We start from the raw sequence: 22924 nt of genomic DNA, 5'->3' as shown, positions 1-22924 counted from the left end.
AAAAGGGCAAATATTAACCATATATGCCGTTTATATTGCTTGTAATTGAGATGAAGTAAACATCTGTTGAGTATTTTAACATCAAATAGTTTGATTGTGTTGAATTGAAACCCAAGACCCACGGACACTGGCTGAGTAACACAAATATGAACACCACACAAGGGTTAAATATCGCTTTGTGGTTACCGCTTTTTGAACATTTTTGTGAACAGAAATAGAGCTCTCAAAGAAAACCCAGGAATGATCAGAGAGTGCAACATCCGTCACCACAACCTTGGAGATATTCAGACCCTTTGAGATCATTAAGTCCAGAGTGTGCCCCTTATTGTGCGTGTGCTCCGTCACATGCTGAGTAAGTCCATAGTTATCAAGAACACAAAACAGTTCTTTAGCCCCTCTGTCCTGGGGGTTGTCAACATGGATATTTGCTGTAACACTAAGTATCTGGGACACATCATCACAGATGAAATGGCTGATGATGTATAGACAGCGGCGTGTCTTATATGCAAGCCAACATGTTGGCTAGAAAATTATCTTGGTGTTCAGATAAGGTTAAGGTGAACCTCTTTAGAGCTTATTGCACTCCTCTCTATACTGCCCCCTTGTGGGTCAAGTATAAGAAGGCGAGCCTCAAGAAGCTCCAATTTCCCTGCAGTGATACTTCTTCAAGGTTTTCTGCACGATGTGTTGTGTCTTTCTCTTGTTTTGATTCCTCTTGTTGCTTGTCCTTGGCAGAGGGAACAGATTGATGACATAGGCAGTTGAATACGTTAGAGATAAACAATTTCACTCCTGACTTGTTCAGGCAAACTCCATCTGCCTTAAAAAGATGTCTGCGGTCCCAGAAAAAGTAAAAATTGTCAATAAAATGAACAGAATGGTCAGTACAGGCAGTTGAAAGCCAGGTGTTCAGTGCAAATAATCTGCTAAATCTCTCCACTCCTCTTTTGACCGGCGGTAGAGGGCCACTGATGAACACCTCTGCATTTAGAGAGCTGACAGTTTCCCACAGACATTTTAGTCTTCTTTCAGCACTTCTGACTTGTTTCACAATATCATTTGTTCCAATGTGCAGTACCACATTTTTCACAGTTGGATGTTCAGCCCCAATATGCAGGATCTTCTCAGCCAAGTCAGAGACCATTTCCTTGGGAAAACAGAGTACCCTGGTTTTGTTCTTACTACACAGACTACACTCATGAGAGCCAGTCTCATCATAGCGTTTGATGGTTTTTGCGACTGCACTTGAGGATACATTCAAAGTTCTTGACATTTTCCGGATCGACTGGCCTTCATTTCTTAAAGTGATGATGGACGGTCGTTTCTCTTTTAGTTGAGTCGTTCTTGCCATAATATGGATTACAACAGTAGTCAAATAGGGCTATCCACTGTGCTCAAACCCTACCTCTGCACAACACAACTGATGGTCTCAAACACATTAAGAAGGCAAGTCATTCCACACATTGACTCTTGACAAGGCACATGTGTTAATTGAAAACCATTACAGGTGAAGAACTCATGAAGCTGACTGAAAGAAGCCAAGAGTGAGCAAAGCTGTCATCAAGGCAAAAGGGGTCTACTTTGAAGAATCTAAACTAAAAATCATATTCTTGATTTTTTTAGCACTTTTTTGTTCACTAGATAATTCCATATGTTTTCTTTTATAGTTTTGATGTCTTCAGTATTAATCTACAAAGTAGACACAAATTAAAATAAACAAAAACCATTCAATGAGATGTGTCCAAATTTTTGACTTGTACTGTGTATAAGAAACACACATTTTAATATTTAGCAGGTTCCCTCATCTATAATCATTTATACAAGAGCAACTTTGAACATGTACAGCAGTAAAATGCAACATACAAAATACTCAAACATCTTGCATTAAACACTGACGGGGAACATTTTACTGCACCGTCATTACTATTAAATAAGAAGGTGCCGTAAAATGTTCTGATGATACTTGCATACTTTTACTTAAATAAGGTTTGAATGCAGGATTTTAATTTGTAACAGAATATTACCATTCTATAGGCGTAGTCTATCTGTGAACGATCCCAAATACAATGTATTGTTTACATTGCAACTAGTGCTAAGCCAGAAGAAAAAAAACCTTTTTCATTTCTAACTGGAAGTGGAAAGGGGCTGGGCTATATAAGGTGAATTGAGCCAACACAAATACACAATAGGTGGGACTAAGAAAGATGATATGAAAGTATAAAAACAAAGGCATTAATTAGGGCTGCAAAATGTCTCCTATTGTAATGGTGATTAGATTTTTAAATGCTAACACTGAACAGTTTTTTCTAACTGTGTGTTTCCTGTTTCCTGCAGACGTCCAGCTGCTGGTGGTGGTTAAAAAAGAGGTTCTCCCTGAGCAGCAGGAGTGGAGCACCAGTCCGGACCAGGAGGACCCAGAGCCCCCCCCCACACATTAAGCAGGAACAGGAGGAACTCAGGATCAGACAGGAGAGAGAGCAGCTTCAGAAGCTCGAAGAGGCTGATATCATCAAGTCCACTTTCACTCCTGACCCTGTGAATAGTGAAGATGACAAAGAGAAACCTCAGTCCTCACAGCCTCATCAAAGACAAACTGAACACATGGAAACAGAAGCTGATGGAGATGACTGTCGAGGACCAGAACCAGACAGGAACTCAGATCCAGAGAGCAGTTTACAACCAAAGACTGAGGACAACACTGGAGGCTGTTCTGAACCTGACACTGGAGACTCTGCTGAACCTGACACTGAAGACAGTGCTGATTGGAAGGAGACCAGAGAACCTGCGTCAGGCTCAAACTCACTGAAAAATAGACAAGAATATGTCAGTGATTCACAACGTAGTGCTGTCAAGAAACCATTTGGCTGCTCTGTGTGTACGAAAATGTTTACATATAGAAGCAATGTTCATCAACACATGAGAGTCCACACAGGAGAGAAACCACACAGCTGCTCAGTCTGTGAGATAGCTTTTTCACGGAGTGGAAGTTTAAAGGCACACATGAGAATCCACACAGGAGAGAAACTACACAGCTGCTCAGTCTGTAAGAAAGCTTTTTCAAATAATAGAAATGTAAAGGAACACATGAGAATCCACACAGGTGAGAAACCACACAACTGCTCAGTTTGTGAGATAGCTTTTTCACGGAGTGGAAGTTTAAAGGCACACATGAGAATCCACACAGGAGAGAAACCACACAGCTGCTCAGTCTGTAAGAAAGCTTTTTCAAATAATAGAAATGTAAAGGAACACATGAGAATCCACACAGGTGAGAAACCATTCAGCTGCTCAGTCTGTGAGATAGCTTTTTCACGGAGTGGAAGTTTAAAGGCACACATGAGAATCCACACGGGAGAGAAACCACACAGCTGCTCAGTTTGTAAGAAAGCTTTTTCAAAGAGTGGAAATGTAACCACTGACTGTTGATGAACCATTTTATTTTTGGATTGAGTGCTCCAAGTTTCCATAGAGAGATATAGGATGATTTGATGTATGGTTCTTTATTTCTAAATATTTTGTATCATTGCTGTCCTGTTAATGAGCCCTGTTTTACATAAATGTACCTGTTATCTGATTGTTTTTGCTTCTGTAACTGTAAGGGAATACATTTGTCTATTTTGTATCCTGATGACCTAATGCCGTTACATGTACTACGTTACTCCCTAAGCCTGATTTCACCCACCTGCAACCTATTCGCTAATAATCACAAATGTTCATTTATTTGACCCCTTGACTCGACTATTTCTTGTTTAATAATCGTTACATTTCCTCAGGACCAAGTTCCCGTGTCCTGCCTTTCACCTGATGATCACCCACTGCTCATTTAAGTTGGACTGACCTTTACAATGGACCAGCAAGTCTAAGTGTCTTAATGCAAACGTTTTGTAAAGTGATGCTGGACCAAAAACGTGCTGTTGGTCCAGCAGTGTGCTCTCTGCAGGACGGTGTCTGGACTCAAAGATTGTTTATGAGAGCTTCACTCTGTTTTTGGTGTCCAAACGACGGCAACAGAGTGATAAGTCTTCTTTCCAGCATCCAGTATATCCAATAAAATAGCTTTTGAAAATATGTGCATCTTAAAAGTGCTTAATTTTAGATAAATAAAATAAAGTGTAGCAGCAGCTTGAGTTTCCCTTTTTCTTTGTTAACCGTTTCACATCATGACTTAACAATTTCAGACGATGATCAATCAATCAATCAATAAATGTGTATTGATATAGCCCAATATCACAAATGTTACATTTGTCTCAGTGGACTTCACAGTTTGTACAGAATATCAGTATGACAATACGACACCCTCTGTCCTTAGACCCTCACATCGTACAAGGAAACATTTCCGGAGAAAACCCACAGTTTAAAGGGAAAAATGGGAGAAACCTCAGGGAGAGCAACAGAGGAGGGATCTCTCTCCCAGGACGGACAGACGTGCAATAGATGCCGTGTGTAAATTGAAAAGATAATACATTTGCAACATAGGTAGTCCAAATGTTTGGAAATGCATGTGTGTATAATAGGAAGATGAATCCACGATGATATCCATCCAGGACCTATGATCCAGGACCACAGCCACGACTCAAGATCCAGGGCTCGCGATGCAGGACACAGGACCGCAGGATCATCCATGACTCCGGATCCCAGCGTATATAGACACCAAAAAGAAAGACATTTGGGGAAGCTGGGTTAATCGGAACATGAGAGTACACAGGTATAGACAGAGAGAAGGAAGAAGTAAGATGTCCCCCGACAAACTAAGCCTATATCAGCAAAACTAGGGGCTGAATCTAATCAGCCCTAACTATAAGCTTTATCAAAAAGGAAGGTCTTAAGCGCACTCTTAAAAACGGATAGGGTGTCTGCCAACCGAACACAAATTGGAAGCTGATTCCACAAATGTGGAGCTTGATAAGAAAAGGCTCTGGCTCCCATTGTACTTTTAGAGACTCTAGGAACAACCAACAACCCTGCATTCTTGGAACACAATGCCCTAGTAGGACAGTAGGGTATAATGAGTTCTTTAAGGTAAGATGGCGCCTGCTCATTAAGGGCTTTGTAGGCGAGAAGAAGAATTTTAAATGATATCCTGTGTTCTATAGGGAGCCAGTGTAAGGCAGCCAGAACAGGAGTAATGTGGTCTCTTTTCCTAACTCTGGTTAGTACACGAGCTGCAGCATTTTTAATCAGCTGAAGCGACTTGACTGACTTCTTGGTACACCCTGATAATAAGGAGTTACAATAATCCAGCCTTGAAGTAACAAATGCATGGACTAGTTTCTCTGCATCGTTTTGAGGCAAGATATGCCTGATTTTTGCAATGTTACGTAGATGGAAGTAGGCGGTCCTTGAAATTTATTTTATGTGGGCGTTAAAGGATAAATCCTGATCAAATATAACACCAAGATTCCTTACAGTCTCACTGGAGGCCAAATTAATGCCATCCATAGTTAGTATACCTTTAGATAATTTGTTTCGTAGATTCTTCGGGCCAAGTACAATAATTTCAGTTTTGGTCGTGTTTAACATCAAAAAATGTAAGGTCATCCACGTTTTTAAGTCCTTGAGGCAGTCTTTAATTTTATTTAGATGATTAATTTCATCAGGCTTGATTGATAAATATAGTTGAGTATCATCTGCATAACAATGAACATTTACAGAATAATTCCTTATAATATTGCCTAACGGAAGCATATATAATGTGAACAAAATAGGTCCGAGCACTGAGCCCTGTGGCACTCCATGGCTAACTTTGGTTTGCGTGGAAGATTCATCGTTGACACGTACAAACTGAGAGCGTTCAGATAGATAGGACCTAAACCAGCCTAAAGCAGTTCCCTGTATGCCAACTAAGTGCTCTAGTCTTTGCAATAAGATATCATGATCGATAGTATCAAATGCAACACTGAGATCGAGCAAAACAAGAATAGAGACAAGTCCCTTGTCAGAGGCTATTAGAATGTAATGTGTGACTTTAACCAGAGCTGTCTCTGTGCTATGATGTGTTCTAAAGCCAGACTGAAAATCTTCAAATAAATCATTGTTTTTTAAGTAATCACACAACTGTTTTGCGACCGCTTTCTCAAGAATTTTTGAGAGGAACGGAATATTAGAAATAGGTCTATAGTTGGCTAAAACCTCTGGATCGAGGTTGTGCTTTTAAGAAGCGGTTTTTCACTGCTACTTTGAATGATTGTGGAACATAGCCTGATAATAAAGACATATTCATAATACTTAATAAAGAAGTGCTAATTAATGGAAAAACTTCCTTCAACAGCTTAGTTGAAATTGGGTCTAACATACACGTTGATGGTTTAGAAGAGAGAATCATTTAATTTAATTGTTCAAGGTTTATGTCTGAAAAGCATTCTAGTTTACTATCTAGTGTAATATTAGAACTTACGTTTCCGGGAGCTGTTGATAACACTATACTGGTCAAAGGCAAGAGGTCATTAATTTTGTTTCTAAGAGTAACAATTTTATCGTTAAAAAAGCACATAAAATCATTACTACTGAGTGCTATGGGAATAGAAGGCTCAATCGAGCTGTGGCTCTCTGTCAGCCTGGCTACAGTGCTGAAAAGAAATCTTGAATTATTCTTATTCTCATCTATTAATTAAGTACTCTTCATTAATAGATGAGAATAAGAATAATGCTACTGTAGGCTGCTCTCGCTTTACGCAGTGCTTTCTTATATTCATTGAGAGTAATATGCCAAATTAAACGAGATTCTTCAAGTTTAGTGGAACGCCATATCCTTTCAAGTTGTCTCGACTTTTGCGGGTTTCGGCATTATGCCATGGAGCTAATCTATTTTGTTTTATTTTCTTATTTTTCAAAGGAGCAACAGAGTCTAATTATATTCACAGCGCATCTGTAGCACTATCAACAACATGATCAATTTGGGGTGGTGTACATTTTGTATAAGTTTCCTCCCCTACATGCAGACATGCTATCGAGTTAAGTAATGGTGGAATCTCTTCCTTAAATTTGGCTATAGCACTACCAGATAGGTTTCTACTGCAGGAGCCTTTGACTAATGCTTTGTAGTCTAGTAACAGTACTTCAAAAGTGACTAAGAAATGGTCGGATAAAGCAGGATTATGTGGTTCGACTAATAGTTGCTCAATTTCAATACCATAAGTCAGAACAAGGTCGAGAGTGTGATTATAGCAGTGGGTTGGTTTATTTACACTCTGACAGAAACCAACAGAATCTATTATAGAGTTAAATGCAACAGTAAGGCTATTTTTATCATCGTCAACATGAATATTAAAGTCACCTACGATAATTACTTTATCTGTTTTAAGTACCAAAGTTGATAAAAACTCAGAGAATTCTGATAAGAATTCTGAATAAGGACCTGGTGCACGGTACACTGTAACAAATAAGATTGGCTGCAAAGTTTTCCAGGTCGGATACGTAAGACTAAAAACGAGACTTTCAAAGGAGGTATAATTTAATTTTGGTTTAGTATTGATAAGTAAACTTGAGTCAAAGATTGCTGCAACTCCACCTCCTCGGCCCGTGCCTCGGGCAATATGAGTATTGATATGGCTGGGTGGAGTGGCCTCATTTATGCTGACATATTCTTCATGTCTCAACCAAGTTTCAGTGAGACAGCATATATCAATATTATAATCTGATATTAATTAATTTACCAATATTGCTTTAGATGCTAGAGATCTTATGTTTAAGAGACCACATTTAATCTTCCTGTTTTGTTGCACTGTAGTAGTTGTTACATTTACTTTTATTAGGTTATTATGTATGACACCTCTATTAGGTTTTACCTTAAATTGTCCTTGGGCAGACACACACACCGCTAATATTGGGTATTTTATTGGGTTCGGGATTCCTATCGATGACTGCCTAGGAGAGAGCGCAGAGAAGCGTGTAAGACTGTGACTCCGCCTCCTGGTCTCAACTCCAGTTTGTCATGGATTAAGTCCACAAAGCCCTGAAATGTTTGCCGAAATGAGATTTGCACCTTCCAAAGTAGGATGAATGTCGTCTCTCTTAATCAGACCAGGTTTTCCCCAGAAGGCTGTCCAATTATTTACAAAGCCCACATTGTTTGCTGGGCACCACCAAGACAACCAGCGCTGAAATGATGACATGACATGACATATCATCATTGATCAGATTGGGGAGGGGGCCAGAGAAGATTACAGTGTCCGACATTGTTTTAGCATAACTACACACCGACTCCACATTAAGTTTGGTGCATTCTGATTGGCGTAAACGAACATCATTACCACCGACGTGAATAACAATCCTACTGTATTTACGTTTATTTTTAGCCAGCAGTTTAAGATGCGCCTCAACGTCGCCCGCTCTGGCCCCCGGAATGCATGTGACTGTGGAGACATGCATTCACATGTCTCATAATAGAGCTACCAATAACAAGAGTTGGCTTCTCAGCGGGTGTCTCGCTGAGTGGGGAATATCTGTTAGATACGTGAACGGGTTGGTGGGGACCTGCGGGTTTTGCGTTATGCCCCTTCTGAACAGTCACCCAGTCTCCCTGCTGTTCGGGAGTTGCCGGGGGACGGCTAAGAGGAGCTACCTTTTGACGGTCCGCACCGGCTAACATGGGCTTTACTGTAGCTGAGTTACTTTCTAAGATGCGGAGCCGGGCTTCTATGGCTATGATTCCCGCCTCCAACCTAAAAACTATACTACATTTAACACATGTATCGGTACCAGTAAAGGAGGTAGGGAAGTAACCAAACATGAGATTTGGCACAAAAAAGGGGGAATACACGTTTCGCAATTATGCCACATCAAGGTGGAACGCTCTTCCCACAACGGTAAAGAAAAGGAAAACTATACTTACCTTCAAAACCTCTCTTAAAGAGCACCTTCGGGGGAGAGCATTGCAAAACTGGCCCCGGTAATGGTACAATTCTCAACCTGTCGTTCAATGGACAGCTTCCCCCCCATCTATGTATATACTCGCATTTTAGACTCTGTTACTAACTGTATATCTGTAGACTTGGTATGTCTTAAATGTCCGGTTAGGATGTATTAGAACGAAATCTAAAATGAAAATTGTAAATAAGCAATCTGTATGTAAAAAAGCACCTGTATGTAAATTGTAAATAAGCCATCTGTATGTCAAATATGTCTTATATGTCTTAAATGATATGATGAATTGGAAATGGGGGACCCTGATGTAAACAAGACGAAAGTCTTTCTCTGGTCTGCATCCCCTTAACAATTGTATGTTTTGAGCTGTACTGTACCCAATATACAAGCTGTTAATAAACTTTTCAATCAATCAATCAATCAGACAGGAAGAGCAGGAAATAGCACCCGAGGGTGGGAAAAGAGCCATGGCTAGCTATCAAGCTAAAGTAGCTACCGTTAGCAAACCCGAAAAGAGTGTAGGCAACTGTGGAGTTACAGTCGCTAAGAGAAGGAGAGTTGTGAGTGCTTAAGCTGTAGTAACGTGTGATTACAACGTCAGGCAGTTGCCGTGATCAAGAGTTTTAAAACGATCGATTAAGTTAAGATAATAAGCTATCAGCAACAAAACAGGCACACGGGATATCTGGAGATGACAACAACCGAAAGTTACAACATGCTTACCGCAATAGTGGTCCGTGTAGAAACCGTATTGTGTCTTATATTCAGTTGGGGGGCTTTAATCTTCCACCCCATAGTGGGGCGAGGGAGGCTAAATTACACCTCCTCTGCCCGGTGCGTGCGCTAGCGTGGAGCGCACCGCTGCCCTTAGACGAACTGAACAGCTGTTTGTGTGTTTCGGGGGCGGGGTGATAGGGAAAGCCCTGTCCAAGAAACGCCTGGCAGGCTGGCTCCGCGAGTGCATTGCACATGCCAATATAGAGGCGAAGTCACGCCCATCTACTTCCGGTCCATGGGACCCCGGAAACGAAAAATTATACATTGAATTCAATGGAGAGAGAAAACGTATCTTTTGATCCCGTTTGAATTGTGCCACGAACTACACATATGATGTTTGTCAATCTTAAACAATCATTTCCATGTCAAAAAAGTCAAATTTTGTCGTAAAACTGTTGAAATATAAGACTATGAAAAATACGCGACTACAAAGACTACAAATCCCAAATCCCATTCTGGGTCGCGTAAGTGATGTCACAGGCGATAATGCTCCAAGTGGTTGGTTCACTTTTACAAGATGCCTGTGTGCTTTGTACCAGGTTGTAATCACAAAAGTGATCATACCACTTGCTCGTTCTATCGCTTCCCGTCTGATGAAAGGACCAGGAGTCGCTGGATCAGACATATCAGGTAATATCATAGGTAATATACATGTTGTGCATGGAACATAGTCAAGTTAGCTATCTAGCTAGTAGCGACGAGTAGCGAGCACGTTAGTTAGCATTACATTACTTAGCCTTGTCATTTTTAGTAGCCTTACCATGAAGTTATTATTTTATTACATGAATTAAACCAAAATGTTAAACAGTAACCAAACATGATGGTAAGTATTTCATGAAACTTTTGAAGAGTAGCCTACTGCGCCCTCCACCGGGTGCTAAGGAAGCAGTTCAGGGAGAGTCGAAGGCAGGCAGGGAGCTTTGCATGACATTCTTCTGGACGTATTTCATTGTGATGACAATCTGTTTGTTGGAAAGACAGTCGTTGTGTGCTTATTGAGAGAAAATTGTTAGAAGAGATAATTATTCAAAGTGTTGTTACTTTAAAGTGTTGTTACTGACCTTTTTCTCTTTTATTTTCTTTACCTCACCTGTAACTGCTGAGACGTTGAGGAACATGCACACTGACCTGCTCTGGCAACCTAATTTCCACTGTACGTAATAGTATTTGGTTATGGTATATTATTTATATACATCAAAGGCACAATGTACCCCCCAGAGACACACATGTATTGAGTGTGATATTTTGCATAGGTCATGTGAAATCATCTTTACATACTAGAAAACTGTAGGAGCGGCAACTTGTTTTGAAATTGAATTTTTAATATCCGATAATAAAGTTGATCTGTTTTCTTTATTCTTCTCTCTTCCCAGCTCCATCCATCTTCATTCTCTGTTCCTGCAGGTCCTGCTTGCTAATCAATGCTCATATTTTTTTACACAATTACAAATAAAGTCATTGTATTGTATGACATGAAGTTGTGCTTCATTCGGAGTCAATAATAAATTCATTCTGCCTTCAACTGCGCAATGATTGTGGACTGCACCGACATCCATGTAGCTGCCCCCCAGTAAGATGAACCAAGCAAAGAGGGTCACCATCATGCCCAAGGACATCCAGCTGGCCCGCCGCATCTGCGGAGAGAGGGCTTAGACTGACCTGAGACCAGCACACCCAAACACAACGGCTCTTTTAAGAGCCACCTACAGTTTGAAAGAGTTGCAATCCTACGTTATTATAATGATTAAACTGGTTAATGTATTACTTAGTTTACTGAACCGTGATGAATGAAAGAAATGAGTGAGGTAGTGGTTTACTGAAGTTACAAAGACATTAATATATGAGTAACAGGTCAGTGTAAACACAAGCTTCTGTCAATTATGGATCATTCAAACTATTTATATAAAAATATGTAATAAAGTTCTAAAACAAGTATTCGGTATATTCCTTGATAGCTTTTGGAGAAGGTTGTTTTTAAGTTTACTAAAATCTATCGTTTCAACTGTTTCACTTTATAAAAAGGGAACAGGTGAGTAGAGCATCATTGAGTTTCTTATTCTGTCAGTAAATTATCCAAATGAAATGTTTTTCATTATTTTAGTCAACCCTAAACACATTGATTGTACCTTTTAATAATGACCTTACATGGTCGGCAAAGTTAAATTAACTTCAGAAAATCAAATCTGTTCTGAGAAAAAACTAATAAATGTTTAAAGATAGGAACTTGCCATCCCACTGAAAAACAGTCCGTAGAGATGTTAAGGTGTAGTTGTAGTTCAGTCCAACGTTTCATTTGGATTCATTTGACAACAGTCAACTATTTTCATAAAGAATATATATATTTTTCAAAGTCAACTTTATTGTCAATTTTACTCAGTTTGTGTTTATAGACAGAGATCAAAAAGACGTTTAAATAAAATTATACAATTTACAGATATGTATACAAATATATATATCCTATATACACCATCATGTATAATGATGGTGTATGATGTAGAAGGAAGTGTGGTAGATAACAAGTAAATATAGAGTTACATACAGATCCATGTTACAGCAAAAGATGGAATAACTAAGAAGCACGCAGTATAATAATAATTACATGCAACAATTAAATAACTGCTCAGTATCTCCACCACAATCCCAATCTGCTGTGTCCTGTTTTCCTCCCCCCTGCATAACACCCCATCACACATACGAAACACAACGCAGAGTCCGAGGGTGTTAAGAGTATGTTTATTTAAATGTCCTCCTCTCTACTGGCCAACACAGGGAGCATATGCTGGGTGTATAATTTTTCAAGGAGGAGGAGATTTCCATGCCATGCAGGGTCTTTGGGGATGGAGATGATGATCGCCTCCTTCGTGGTCCAGACAACAAAGTAGCAGAGACTCCGGTCTGTGATGTGCAGCTGCCCTTGGACCTGGTGCCTGTATGGGTGATTCTCCTTGAGAATATATGACCCACCCTCCTCACGAAGACAGAAGGATTGTAACTGGACTGCCTCCGCGATGGTCATGTTCCTCTGGCTGTGTGGACACTTCACCTCCAGCAGGGCAGATGGCTGCACAAGTCCATCGGGTGATGCTCCCAAAACACCCGACTCACTCACAAAGAGACCAGACTCGATTCGAACACTGTCACTTGATAGGCCTCCACAAAAGCCTTCACCCCTTCGGCCTCGTTTACAACCCCCCAGTTGACAGTTGGCGATGTCTCTGGCCAGTGGGTTGTATGTCTCCTCTCACTGTTGGTAAAGTTGAGACACCGGCTGGACTACTTTTTAAGTGCCAGGCTTCCTCCACTGGCACTCAACATCTGTGGAGCTGATCTGCCACATGGCAAATATTGCCAATGCTGCAGCGTGGCTGCATTTGTACATCCCCTGTGCACAATCACAGACAGCGCTCTGCATCGCGCCATCGTCTCCCATGCAGATCTGTAAAAATAAAGTAAGTACCATTTGTTAGCATGCTATAATAGATTGAATGAGCAATAATACAAGGATGGTCCGGATCTGGGGGTGGGAGGGTTTCTTTTTCCATAGTTTTGTCCTCTTGTCTGATTGTTGTTATTGTTTGTTTTTTCTGTATTTTTTGTAATTTGTGCTGTATTGGTTGTGATTGTACATTTTATTTTTCTAAATGTGTATGAATACATTTTTGAAAAACATTTGATCAACAATAAAAAAGGATTTGGTCAGGATCTAGACTCAGTGTGTAGTTTATTAATTAATCAATGCTCTCTACATTAGGAAAACACATACCAGTGTACATGAGGGAGTCACACACAGCTGTGCCTAGATAACCAAAATCCTTGAATCTACACACAGCAAATAAACTCAAATGACACAACGAGAAAAAGGAGATCACACATACAGTATAGTCGATATAAAACTGGCCGCTTCAATCTGAAGAGCAACTAAAACAAAACACGGGAGTGTACCTTGTTCTTGTGAACACTAATGTTATCCACAGCATACACAGAGACCACAAATTTCTTAAGGAGAAAACTAGTTACTAAAACAAAACACGTTAGTGTACCTTGTTAGCTAATGTTAGCTAGCTGACATTAACGTTACACATTGCACTCATATTACTCACCGAAACCTTGTAAAGCCGGTCCCGCTGCTCTTACAGAACCGACTAACTCCCCTTTGTGTATGTACAGCTCTCAACATGTCCAGACTTGTAGTGATGTTCACCTCGTTTTATACTTTTTGCCTCATTCTGAAAGAAACAGGTGAAATTTGCTAACGTGACGGCCGTCTTTGTGATGGTGACGCGTTTTGTGCGAGACCAGAGACCTGTAGTTCACTGAGCGGTTTCACACAAAAAAATGTGTAACTTCACAGTTTTACGACACATTTTTATTTTTTTTACTTGTAAAATGTTCTTTTAAATTGACAAACATCATATGTGTCATTCGTCGCACAACTCATACGGGATCAAAAGATAACCTTTCTCTCTCCATTGACTTCAATGTATAATTTTCCGCTTCCGGGGTCCCATGGAGGCTCCCGGAAGGGGAGGGACTTCGCCTCTCTATGGACAGGCGGGGAGAGCCTTCCCCACGGGGGTCCGTGCACACTCTACACGAGCCATGGATGTGTCAACAGCTTTATTTAACGGCGTGAGTGTGGAGGACATATGCACGGCGGCCATAGGCGGCGCGTGAGGCTCAGGTTTGGGAAGGCTAAATAACTTTTTTTACCTGACGCTGCCTGCCTCCGGCGTCTATAGAAAAGAGATCAACTCAGTGTGCGGAGTTTAAATCTCTCAAGTCATATTACAGGATTAGGAAATACATTTTAAACTGCCGTATGCAGAGAAGACGCCGACGTGTCGCACTTATCATTCATAGGGAGCTTGGATAACTATAGACCAATTGCTCTAGCCAGTGTGTTATCCAAAGTCTTGGAAAGAATTTTGTTAGATAGACTATGTTCATATTTATGTACCTCAGATAACCAGTTTGGCTTCAAGGCTAAGCATGGTACTGAGCTATGCATCTATGCTTTGAAAGAAATGGTAGAAACATATAGAAGACAGAATTCAACTGTTCTGATTGGTTTCATTGATGCCTCTAAGGCTTTTGACCGAGTTAACCACCATAAACTGTTTTTAAAATTGAGACAAAGGGGTGTGCCTAACAGTATAATTAGGATCCTGGCTTATTGGTATGCCAACCAGAGCATGCGGATCAAATGGGGGAATGCAGTCTCTGCGCCATTTGGTGTTGGTAATGGAGTCCGCCAGGGGGGGCTCCTCTCACCAGGCCTTTTTAATATCTATATGAATGATCTATCAGATGATTAAGTGTCTGTAAAACAGGGTGTGTGATTGGTAATGTGATTGTAAACCATCTTATGTATGCCGATGATCTGGCTATTGTTTCTCCTAGCAGTGCTGGTTTTCAACAGTTGCTAAATGTTTGTTCTGATTACGGAGTCAAATTTGACGTTAAATACAATGCTAAGAAGAGCGCTGTAATGATCTGCAGAGCACAAGGGGATAAGAACCTTTGTTTTCCAACATTCTACCTGTCAGGACAGGTGCTGTCTGTTTGCTGTAACACTAAGTATCTGGGACACATCATCACAGATGAAATGGCTGATGATGATGACATGTATAGACAGCGGCGTGTCTTATATATGCAAGCCAACATGTTGGCTAGAAAACTCTCTTGGTGTTCAGATAAGGTTAAGGTGAACCTCTTTAGAGCTTATTGCACTCCTCTCTATACTGCCCCCTTGTGGGTCAAGTATAAGAAGACAAGCCTCAAGAAGCTCCAGGTTGCTTATAATGACTGTTTGCGTATACTGCTTAGAAAACCAAGGTGGTGCAGTGCAAGTGAAATGTTCTGTAACGCACGAGTCAACACGTTCCATGCTCTTTTGAGAAATCGAATGTACAAATTCATCTGTCGATTGAATGTTTCTCATAACTCTGTCATTATGCTGCTGTCAAATCCGTGTTTCAGTGCTGTACGATACCAGTCACCTCTGTGGAAACATTGGTATAACTGCCTTTTTTAATTTATACTTGAGTGTTGTATGTTTTTGTAATAATGGACCAAGAGTCTCTTTAAATAAAAGATGATGATGATGATGGTACATCATCAATCAGATCATCGATCATATAATATCATAATATATCATATATTTCCTTATCTGAGTCAGCTTCTCCAGCCGTATCTGGCCGTGCAACACTCACAGTGTCACATAGGCCTACTGTATGCAGAAGTATTATTTTAAGCAACACATTATGTTGACGAAACACTCGAGTCAAATGTAATTAAAGTCAGATCCACTCGTGTCTTAGATGGGGCAGTGATATCATAAAACTATACGCTTTTCAAACACTCGGTAGGCCTAGTTATTTTTTAACCAGTTGTTCTGTATTCACCTTGCAGGTGCAACTCTGTGGCTTGTATCCTGGATTATATGTTTAAGTCATGGATGTTTAAAGCTGCGCTGTCAGTACACTTGTCCCTGTTTGTGATTGGTCAAATGTAGCTAACACCCCGCCCCCGTGAACGCGCTCTCAGCTAGTGAGAGAAACCCTGGCTTGATTACCGAGTGATAACCAGCGTCGTAGGACCACTTAGCGAGATCTTCGTTTGTTAGTTTTGTTTGTTACTCAAACATATCCAGGGTATGTTGAACTGGCTTCGTAGTACAGGGCACAGGTTGGCTAGCAGCGCTAATGTCAAAGACAGACATTATACATTATATTTGTATTTTACCCAGGATGCAGTGACACAAATATTTGGGAAGGCTTAGCCTTCCCTAGCCTACAGCAACCCGCCGCCCCTGACGGCGGCGTCTTGGTCAACGCCAGGCCCCGTCATAAAGTTTTATCTCTTGGACATGTCTGGCTCCTTTTCATCATCTCGCTTGCTGGGGGGCAACGCAGGACTGGTGAGGAGGGAGGGGTCTGTGGGTCAGTGGGCATCCGACCCCCTCCCCGGAGGTAATGCACTTACGCACAAGGGCCCCATAGGATCTCTTTAGGGTAGGGGGGGTGGGAGTCCTCTACGTCATAGCCAGTGTTGTGCTAGTTACTGAAAACCAGTAACTAGTTACCATTACTAGTTACTTCATTTCAAAAGTAACGCAGGCACTTTACTAGTTACTCACACCAAAAAGTAATGCGTTACTGTGAAAAGTAACGTTTTCGTTACTTGTACAAATGGCTCCCATTAATGCCCTTATAGCCTTCCTTTCAGTACTGTTATTGCATTGGAGAATAATACAATCTGTTGATCAACTTGACATGCATTATATGCAATCTGGATTGCATCGATATTAGCTGGCTTTCCATTTTTGTATATTCTTTCTCCAGGTAGTTGGAAAAAGTTTTCCGTCCCATATGCCGTGTGCCGCCCGGACATGGTATCATGCTAACTAGCTCTCTGAAAGCGGGTGACTCCACTGTAGCAATAGCCTGCATGTGTTCTACAACATACCGTGCAATGGCTTTATCGACTTTTCCCTGGCTAGCAGTCCCTCGGTTAAAATCCAGCCGCTGTTGCTTAGGTGGAGGTGGAGTGGGCGTCGGCTGAGTCTCTGTGGTCTAGCTACTAGCTTCGTCCCAGTATGTTGTTTTTGCAGATGTTTTAAGAGATTTGAATTACTGGTTGGGCAGTAGATAGGATCTTTGACCCGCCAAGACACAACTTACATTTAACTAAAACGTTATTTTCTTTGTGCTCGACAAAAGTGAAATAGTGAGAATATCTCCAGGTGGAGAACTAGACTTGAGCTCCGCCGCCGCCATGATAGTCTTGTTAGTAAACAACACAAACACGCCCACAGCGCGTCTCCGCATGTGACACATGAAGTATCTAAGTACATTTACTCAAGTACTGTATACTCATCTCTGTTCGCCTGGCTGTTGACTGTATAAAAAAACGAACGCAGTAACGGACTAACGCGTTACTTTGTAACGCGTTAGTCCCAACACTGGTCATAGCACACCTACGCGGGGTAAGCACGTCAGGGTGTGCTCTGTCAGCCGCAGCCTCAATTTTCTCCACGGTTACGACCAAGGGAGAGGTGAGTGAGGCGCAGCGGCTGCTAACCAGAAAGCCGGTCAGAAACAGTGAGATGGAACAGTGTTGTTGTGGGACGACAGGACCGAGCCTGTGAGATATATAACGAGGGGTTATGTATGGTAACCCTTGTTATATAAACACAGGCGGAGCCCTCTATGGGGCCCTGTCTGTCCTATGCTGCTTGCTGAAGAGAAGTGTAGGATGACAGTCACAACTCACAGCACATCAGAGACTGCACCGACCCCCCCCACTTTCAAAACACTGACCAAAACACACCTCTTCAAAAGGGCTTTTAATTTGTGAATTATGTTGTGTTTCTGTTTTAATATATATATATATTTTTTTAAATTATATTTTATCATGTTTTATCAAACCACTGTAAAGGGTCTTTAAGCACCTGAAAAAGCGCTTTGAAATTAAATGTATTATTATTATTATGATTGTTTTGTTTTGTTTATTTTATGTTTTTTGTTTATTTTTTTATTTTTTTATTAGATCATAGATACGTCCATGAGGAGATGGAATGATATGATGATTCACACTCATGTTCAGTGGGTGGCGGTATGCACCTTAAAGTTGTTTGCAATCCGCCAAAAACCGAGAGAAGAAGAAGAGGAAGAAGGAGGAGGCGTCTCACCGGAAGTGAAGTTTCTAACCTGGATCCATGAAGCGTCTCGTCGCTAGTTGCTACGGTTCTTTCTCTGTGTTCCCGGTCAAGTGTGTGTGAGCTCCAGCACTACTGATCCATCATCTGTGTGTCTGGATAGACCTCTGAATGGACTGTGTGCTTTTTTATGGAGCGTTTACCTCGGACTATAGGAGCTAGCTTAGCATGCTAGCTGGAAACACGTTAGCAACACTAGTCAGATTGAGAGTTTTATGGAGAGAGAAACGGTGTGTTTAACGGAGTTTGCAGGAAAAGGTGATCTAGTAAACATGAGTAAAGTCCAAATGCTACTGTCGTTGAAGAAGCAGCGATTCACTGCTGCTGCTGAAGATATATTTGCTCTGTTTGAAAAAACGATAGCAGAGCGCGAGGAGGAGCTGTCTCTTTCCAAAGAGGAGAACGAGAGACTCCAGAAACTACTGGACGCTGTTTTACAGCCTCAGCTTCGGATACACAGAGCAGGTCTGTTTCCTTTACTCTTAATTAACAATTTACACTCTTCAGTAACACTTTATTATCACATTAATAACACTTTAGACTCTTGTGTTTAGACACACACACACACACACACACACACACACACACACACACACACACACACACACACACACACCACACACACACACACACACACACACACACACACACAGCAGCTCTACTTTCTACAAACTTACAGTGGACCTATCATGCTACATTTGACAAATATATTGTAGGGCCATACCAATATAAAACATGTCTGTGAAGTTTTTTTTTCAAAATACCAAACAGATCATGCATTTTAGCCATGCCTCATTTCGCTCTATTTGCTCTTTTCCAGCCCTGTTTTGCAAGGGCTGATTGTAGCTTTAATGCAAATGATCTGCAGCTGACCACGCCCCCCTGCAATAGAGGGGAGCGTGCTCTGATCAGCTGCTGGGCTCTCAAAAGAGGGGGAGGAAAAGAGAGGCTCCATCCTTTTTACATTACATTACATTGCATTTAGCTGACGCTTTTATCCAAAGCGACTTACAATAAGTACATTCAACCAGGAAGATACAACCTTGAAGAAAACAGAATCATATAAGTACATCAGGTTTCATAGAGCCAAACATTTCAAGTGCTACTCAATTGGCTTTAGATAAGCCAGTCCTTTATTAGTATATAAGTGCTCTGTTAGCAGTTCTTGGTTAGTAATTCTATCGCTCGAAGTGGAGTCGAAAGAGATGAGTCTTGACAAGACTGAACCTTGACAGTTCAGTCTTGTCAAGGTTGAGCTTGAGGTGATGAGCAGACATCCACTGAGAGATGTCAGCTAGACAAGCAGAGATGCGTGCGACGACCTGGGTCTCTGAGCGGGGAAAGGACAGAATTAGTTGGGTGTCGTCAGCTTAGCAGTGGTATGAAAAACCATGCGGGCTAATGACTGATCCGAGCGAGTTTGTGTACAAGGAGAAGAGGAGGGGACCAAGAACGGAGCCCTGAGGGACCCCTGTGGTTAATTGACAAGGGTCGGACTCTGACCCTCTCCAAGTTACCCTGTAGGTACGGTCTTTGAGGTATGAGGTGAGAAGGGAAAGTGCCTGAAACTCCAAGTTTTTGGAGAGTGCGAAGGAGGATCTGATGGTTCACAGTGTCGAATGCAGCAGACAGGTCCAAAAGGATGATGACAGAGGAGAGGGATGCTGCTTTGGCAGTGTGCAGTTCCTCAGAGACAGCAAGGAGAGCAGTTTCTGTGGAGTGACCTGCCTTGAAACCAGACTGGTGCGGATCCAGAAGGTTGTTCTGATGGAGATAACAGGAGAGTTGTTTAAAGCACGTTCAAGTGTCCTCCTCCTCCGTGTTTTATTCTAATATGATTATTTAGTGGGAATGCTGATACAGCATTCCAATTATCTGTTATTCAAAATCTTGATTCCGCCCATTATTTTGCCGGTCTTCTCCTCCCGCATTGAACATCACAGAAACTCCGTTCAAACATCAAAACGTTCAGCTCGGTCGGGAATCGATTGCTATTACTTTTATCATTCATAACTTTCATAATTCCAGAGATACATCCCATAATTCATCACATTTTTAACCATTGAAGTCAATGGAGAAATTCTTCAGACTTGAACAATCTTCATGCGATTTCAACTGCTAACTGTTCATTCATACTTTCACTCAGAAACCTCATTCCAACTTTAAAATGTTACACATCTGTCTGACATTATTCTTGTAACACAACTTTTAAATCTGATTCTTACTTTAAGAGATATTAAACATTGTTCAGACCTTGGTACAGAGGCCTTCTTCAGATTTGAACATTAACTAGAGTGTGTGATGTCACAGCTAGAGTGTAGGAAATCTTAAAAATTGCCTTCATATATATTTTTTAAACTGCCATAATTCTAAAACCCTACATTCCTGAGACATCATTTTCCATGACAAACATAAGAAAACATCTCGTAGCTTGAAAAATGACAAATAATTAAGCAAAAAAGTATTAAACAAAATGCCTCTTGAGGGCATGAAGTGACAAAAACTTGCAACATGTCTCCATTAAAGCCCATCGTAATTTCAGGCTGATATTTCCTCACAGCAGCAGCCGCACACCTTTAGTTAAACTGCCAAAGAGGCCACATTATTAACCCGAAAGTACACAACAATTACACTAAAGATACTCAACTTCCTTGATATGCTTCACGTTTTGAAATGTCACCGATATCTGTTACGGTTCTTCAACAAAATGTTCACATGTAACAGGTTTATCTCTCATTCAGAACAATGCAAATGCTCTCCTCTCAGTGATTACTGCACGTTGACACGTCGTTAGCTCAAATATAAACACCTGTGTCATGGAACACGATGATGTCATAACTCCAACTGACATGCTCAGAGCAGCAGACTTCAGATAATGGTTAATGGTCCTGCCCTCAACAGCTCTACGTCAATTATGGGGTGTCATCATATGCCGTTTCCATGGAAGATCAAGAGGGCGATCAAGAGAAGAGAGAGGGTGATAGAAGAGTGAGAGGGTCATCAAGAGAAGAGAGAGAGGGTGATCAAGAGAAGAGAGAGAGGGTGATCAATAAAAGAGAGAGGTGGCGATCAAGAGAACAGAGAGAGGGCGATCAAGAGAAGAGAGAGAGGGCGATAGAAGATTGAGAGGGTGATCAAGAGAAGAGAGAGGGTGATCAAGAGAAGAGAGAGTAATGAAACCTCCTAATGTAATGTATAACTCCTATGAAAATGTTAAAAAAGTGCTCAAACTTCAAATGTGTGCTAACAGTCCAGCCGTAAAGACATCTACGGGACAGTTATGAGATTTCTTCAAATGCTGTTGGCAACAAAATGCTCACCATGAAACATGGGTTTCTCATAACTTCAGTGAAAATGCTCGAAATGGCCCAAAACTTCCAGGGCTCAATGCTAACTTTTAAAAGTGGTTGCCAAGCTGGCAACCAGGCATCAGCTTTTGGTTGCCAAAACTGAAAATACGGTTGCCATTTTTAGTCACCTTATATTTTAAATAATTAAGATACTATACAGTTATACATCAACTTAATAATGAACATGTGACACAAAAGAATGTTCAAATGCTTTACAATAAGTAATTAACACAATTATTTGAAACTTAAGTGGTAGTAAACTTGTCCTCCCTCAATTGCTGGTATACAAAATACCAGTAGTGCAGCTGTTGTCCTGTTCTTCACAGATCCCCCAAAAATGAATTGAGCAAGTCACTAGTTTCTTGGTCATCCGTTGTCTCCCTTTCAAATTTAGGTTGTCTTGACCTTTGTGCTGATCCCCACCATAGATCCATTGGCCCTTCTGCATTGAAGTCTTGATTGGCCAGACTGATACATTTCTAATGTTAAATAAATTAAAATCATTCACAGTTAAGAATTAGGCTATATATTACTTATTAATGCTGTAAATTACCTTTTTAATATGTCTAACTATATTGAAAATGTGTTACCTTTTTATAGAAGTGATTATAATGTAATGCCAATATTTTCCTATGGTAAAGTTTCGTTTTGCACTTTTATTTTGGTAGTAATAAGATCGGGACTCTTATTTTGAAGGAACTTTTACCGGAAGTGAAAGGACAACATTCCTCTTTGCTTTTCGGTCGGGTTTACCTTACGCTTTATCAGTTGAATCACTTTGAACATTCGTTTGAGATGTTGACGGGTTGGCCAAACTGTTTACCCCACAGTCAAACAACTTCATTTGCTTTGCCATTTTTTGTAAAACAAACACACGGCGCACCACGCACGCGAGTAAACGTGCATCGCTTTCTGGCTCCGTAATCACACCAATGCACGTGCAACTTAAGTATCAGGTTTCGACTGGTCACAACAATAATTAAATATCACTCTTATTATAACAAATAATTAACATTTATCTATTTTGGGTTGCACATTTAGCTGTTTGCTGTCCTTATTTTTTTATGTTAAAAACTGGTTGCCACTGATGGCAACCAAAGGCCAAGAAGTGGTTGACATTTTTTCTGAATGGTTGCCAATGGCAACCTGGCAACCGTTACTGTCGAGCCCTGACTTCACAAGTGTGGTAACGATGCAGCCATCAACACATCTAAGG

At 40.9% G+C, this 22924-nt stretch overlaps 1 protein-coding gene across 1 annotated transcript in view; it reads left to right on the top strand.

The window, feature by feature from the left end:
* LOC117534284 (zinc finger protein 583-like) overlaps nucleotides 1-3971 on the top strand; it is a 34767-nt gene extending 30796 nt beyond the window's left edge. Inside the window, exons 3-4 of the mRNA XM_034198481.1 lie at nucleotides 2917-3260; nucleotides 3941-3971. Coding sequence (XP_034054372.1) covers nucleotides 2917-3260; nucleotides 3941-3971 — 375 coding nt within the window. The remainder of the gene's footprint in view (nucleotides 1-2916; nucleotides 3261-3940) is intronic.
* The last annotated feature ends 18953 nt before the right edge of the window (nucleotides 3972-22924 follow it).

Source organism: Gymnodraco acuticeps, unplaced genomic scaffold (assembly GCF_902827175.1).
Source record: "Gymnodraco acuticeps unplaced genomic scaffold, fGymAcu1.1, whole genome shotgun sequence".
In the NCBI taxonomy this organism is placed as follows: Eukaryota; Metazoa; Chordata; class Actinopteri; order Perciformes; family Bathydraconidae; genus Gymnodraco; species Gymnodraco acuticeps.
This window is presented reverse-complemented; position numbering and strand designations above follow the sequence as displayed.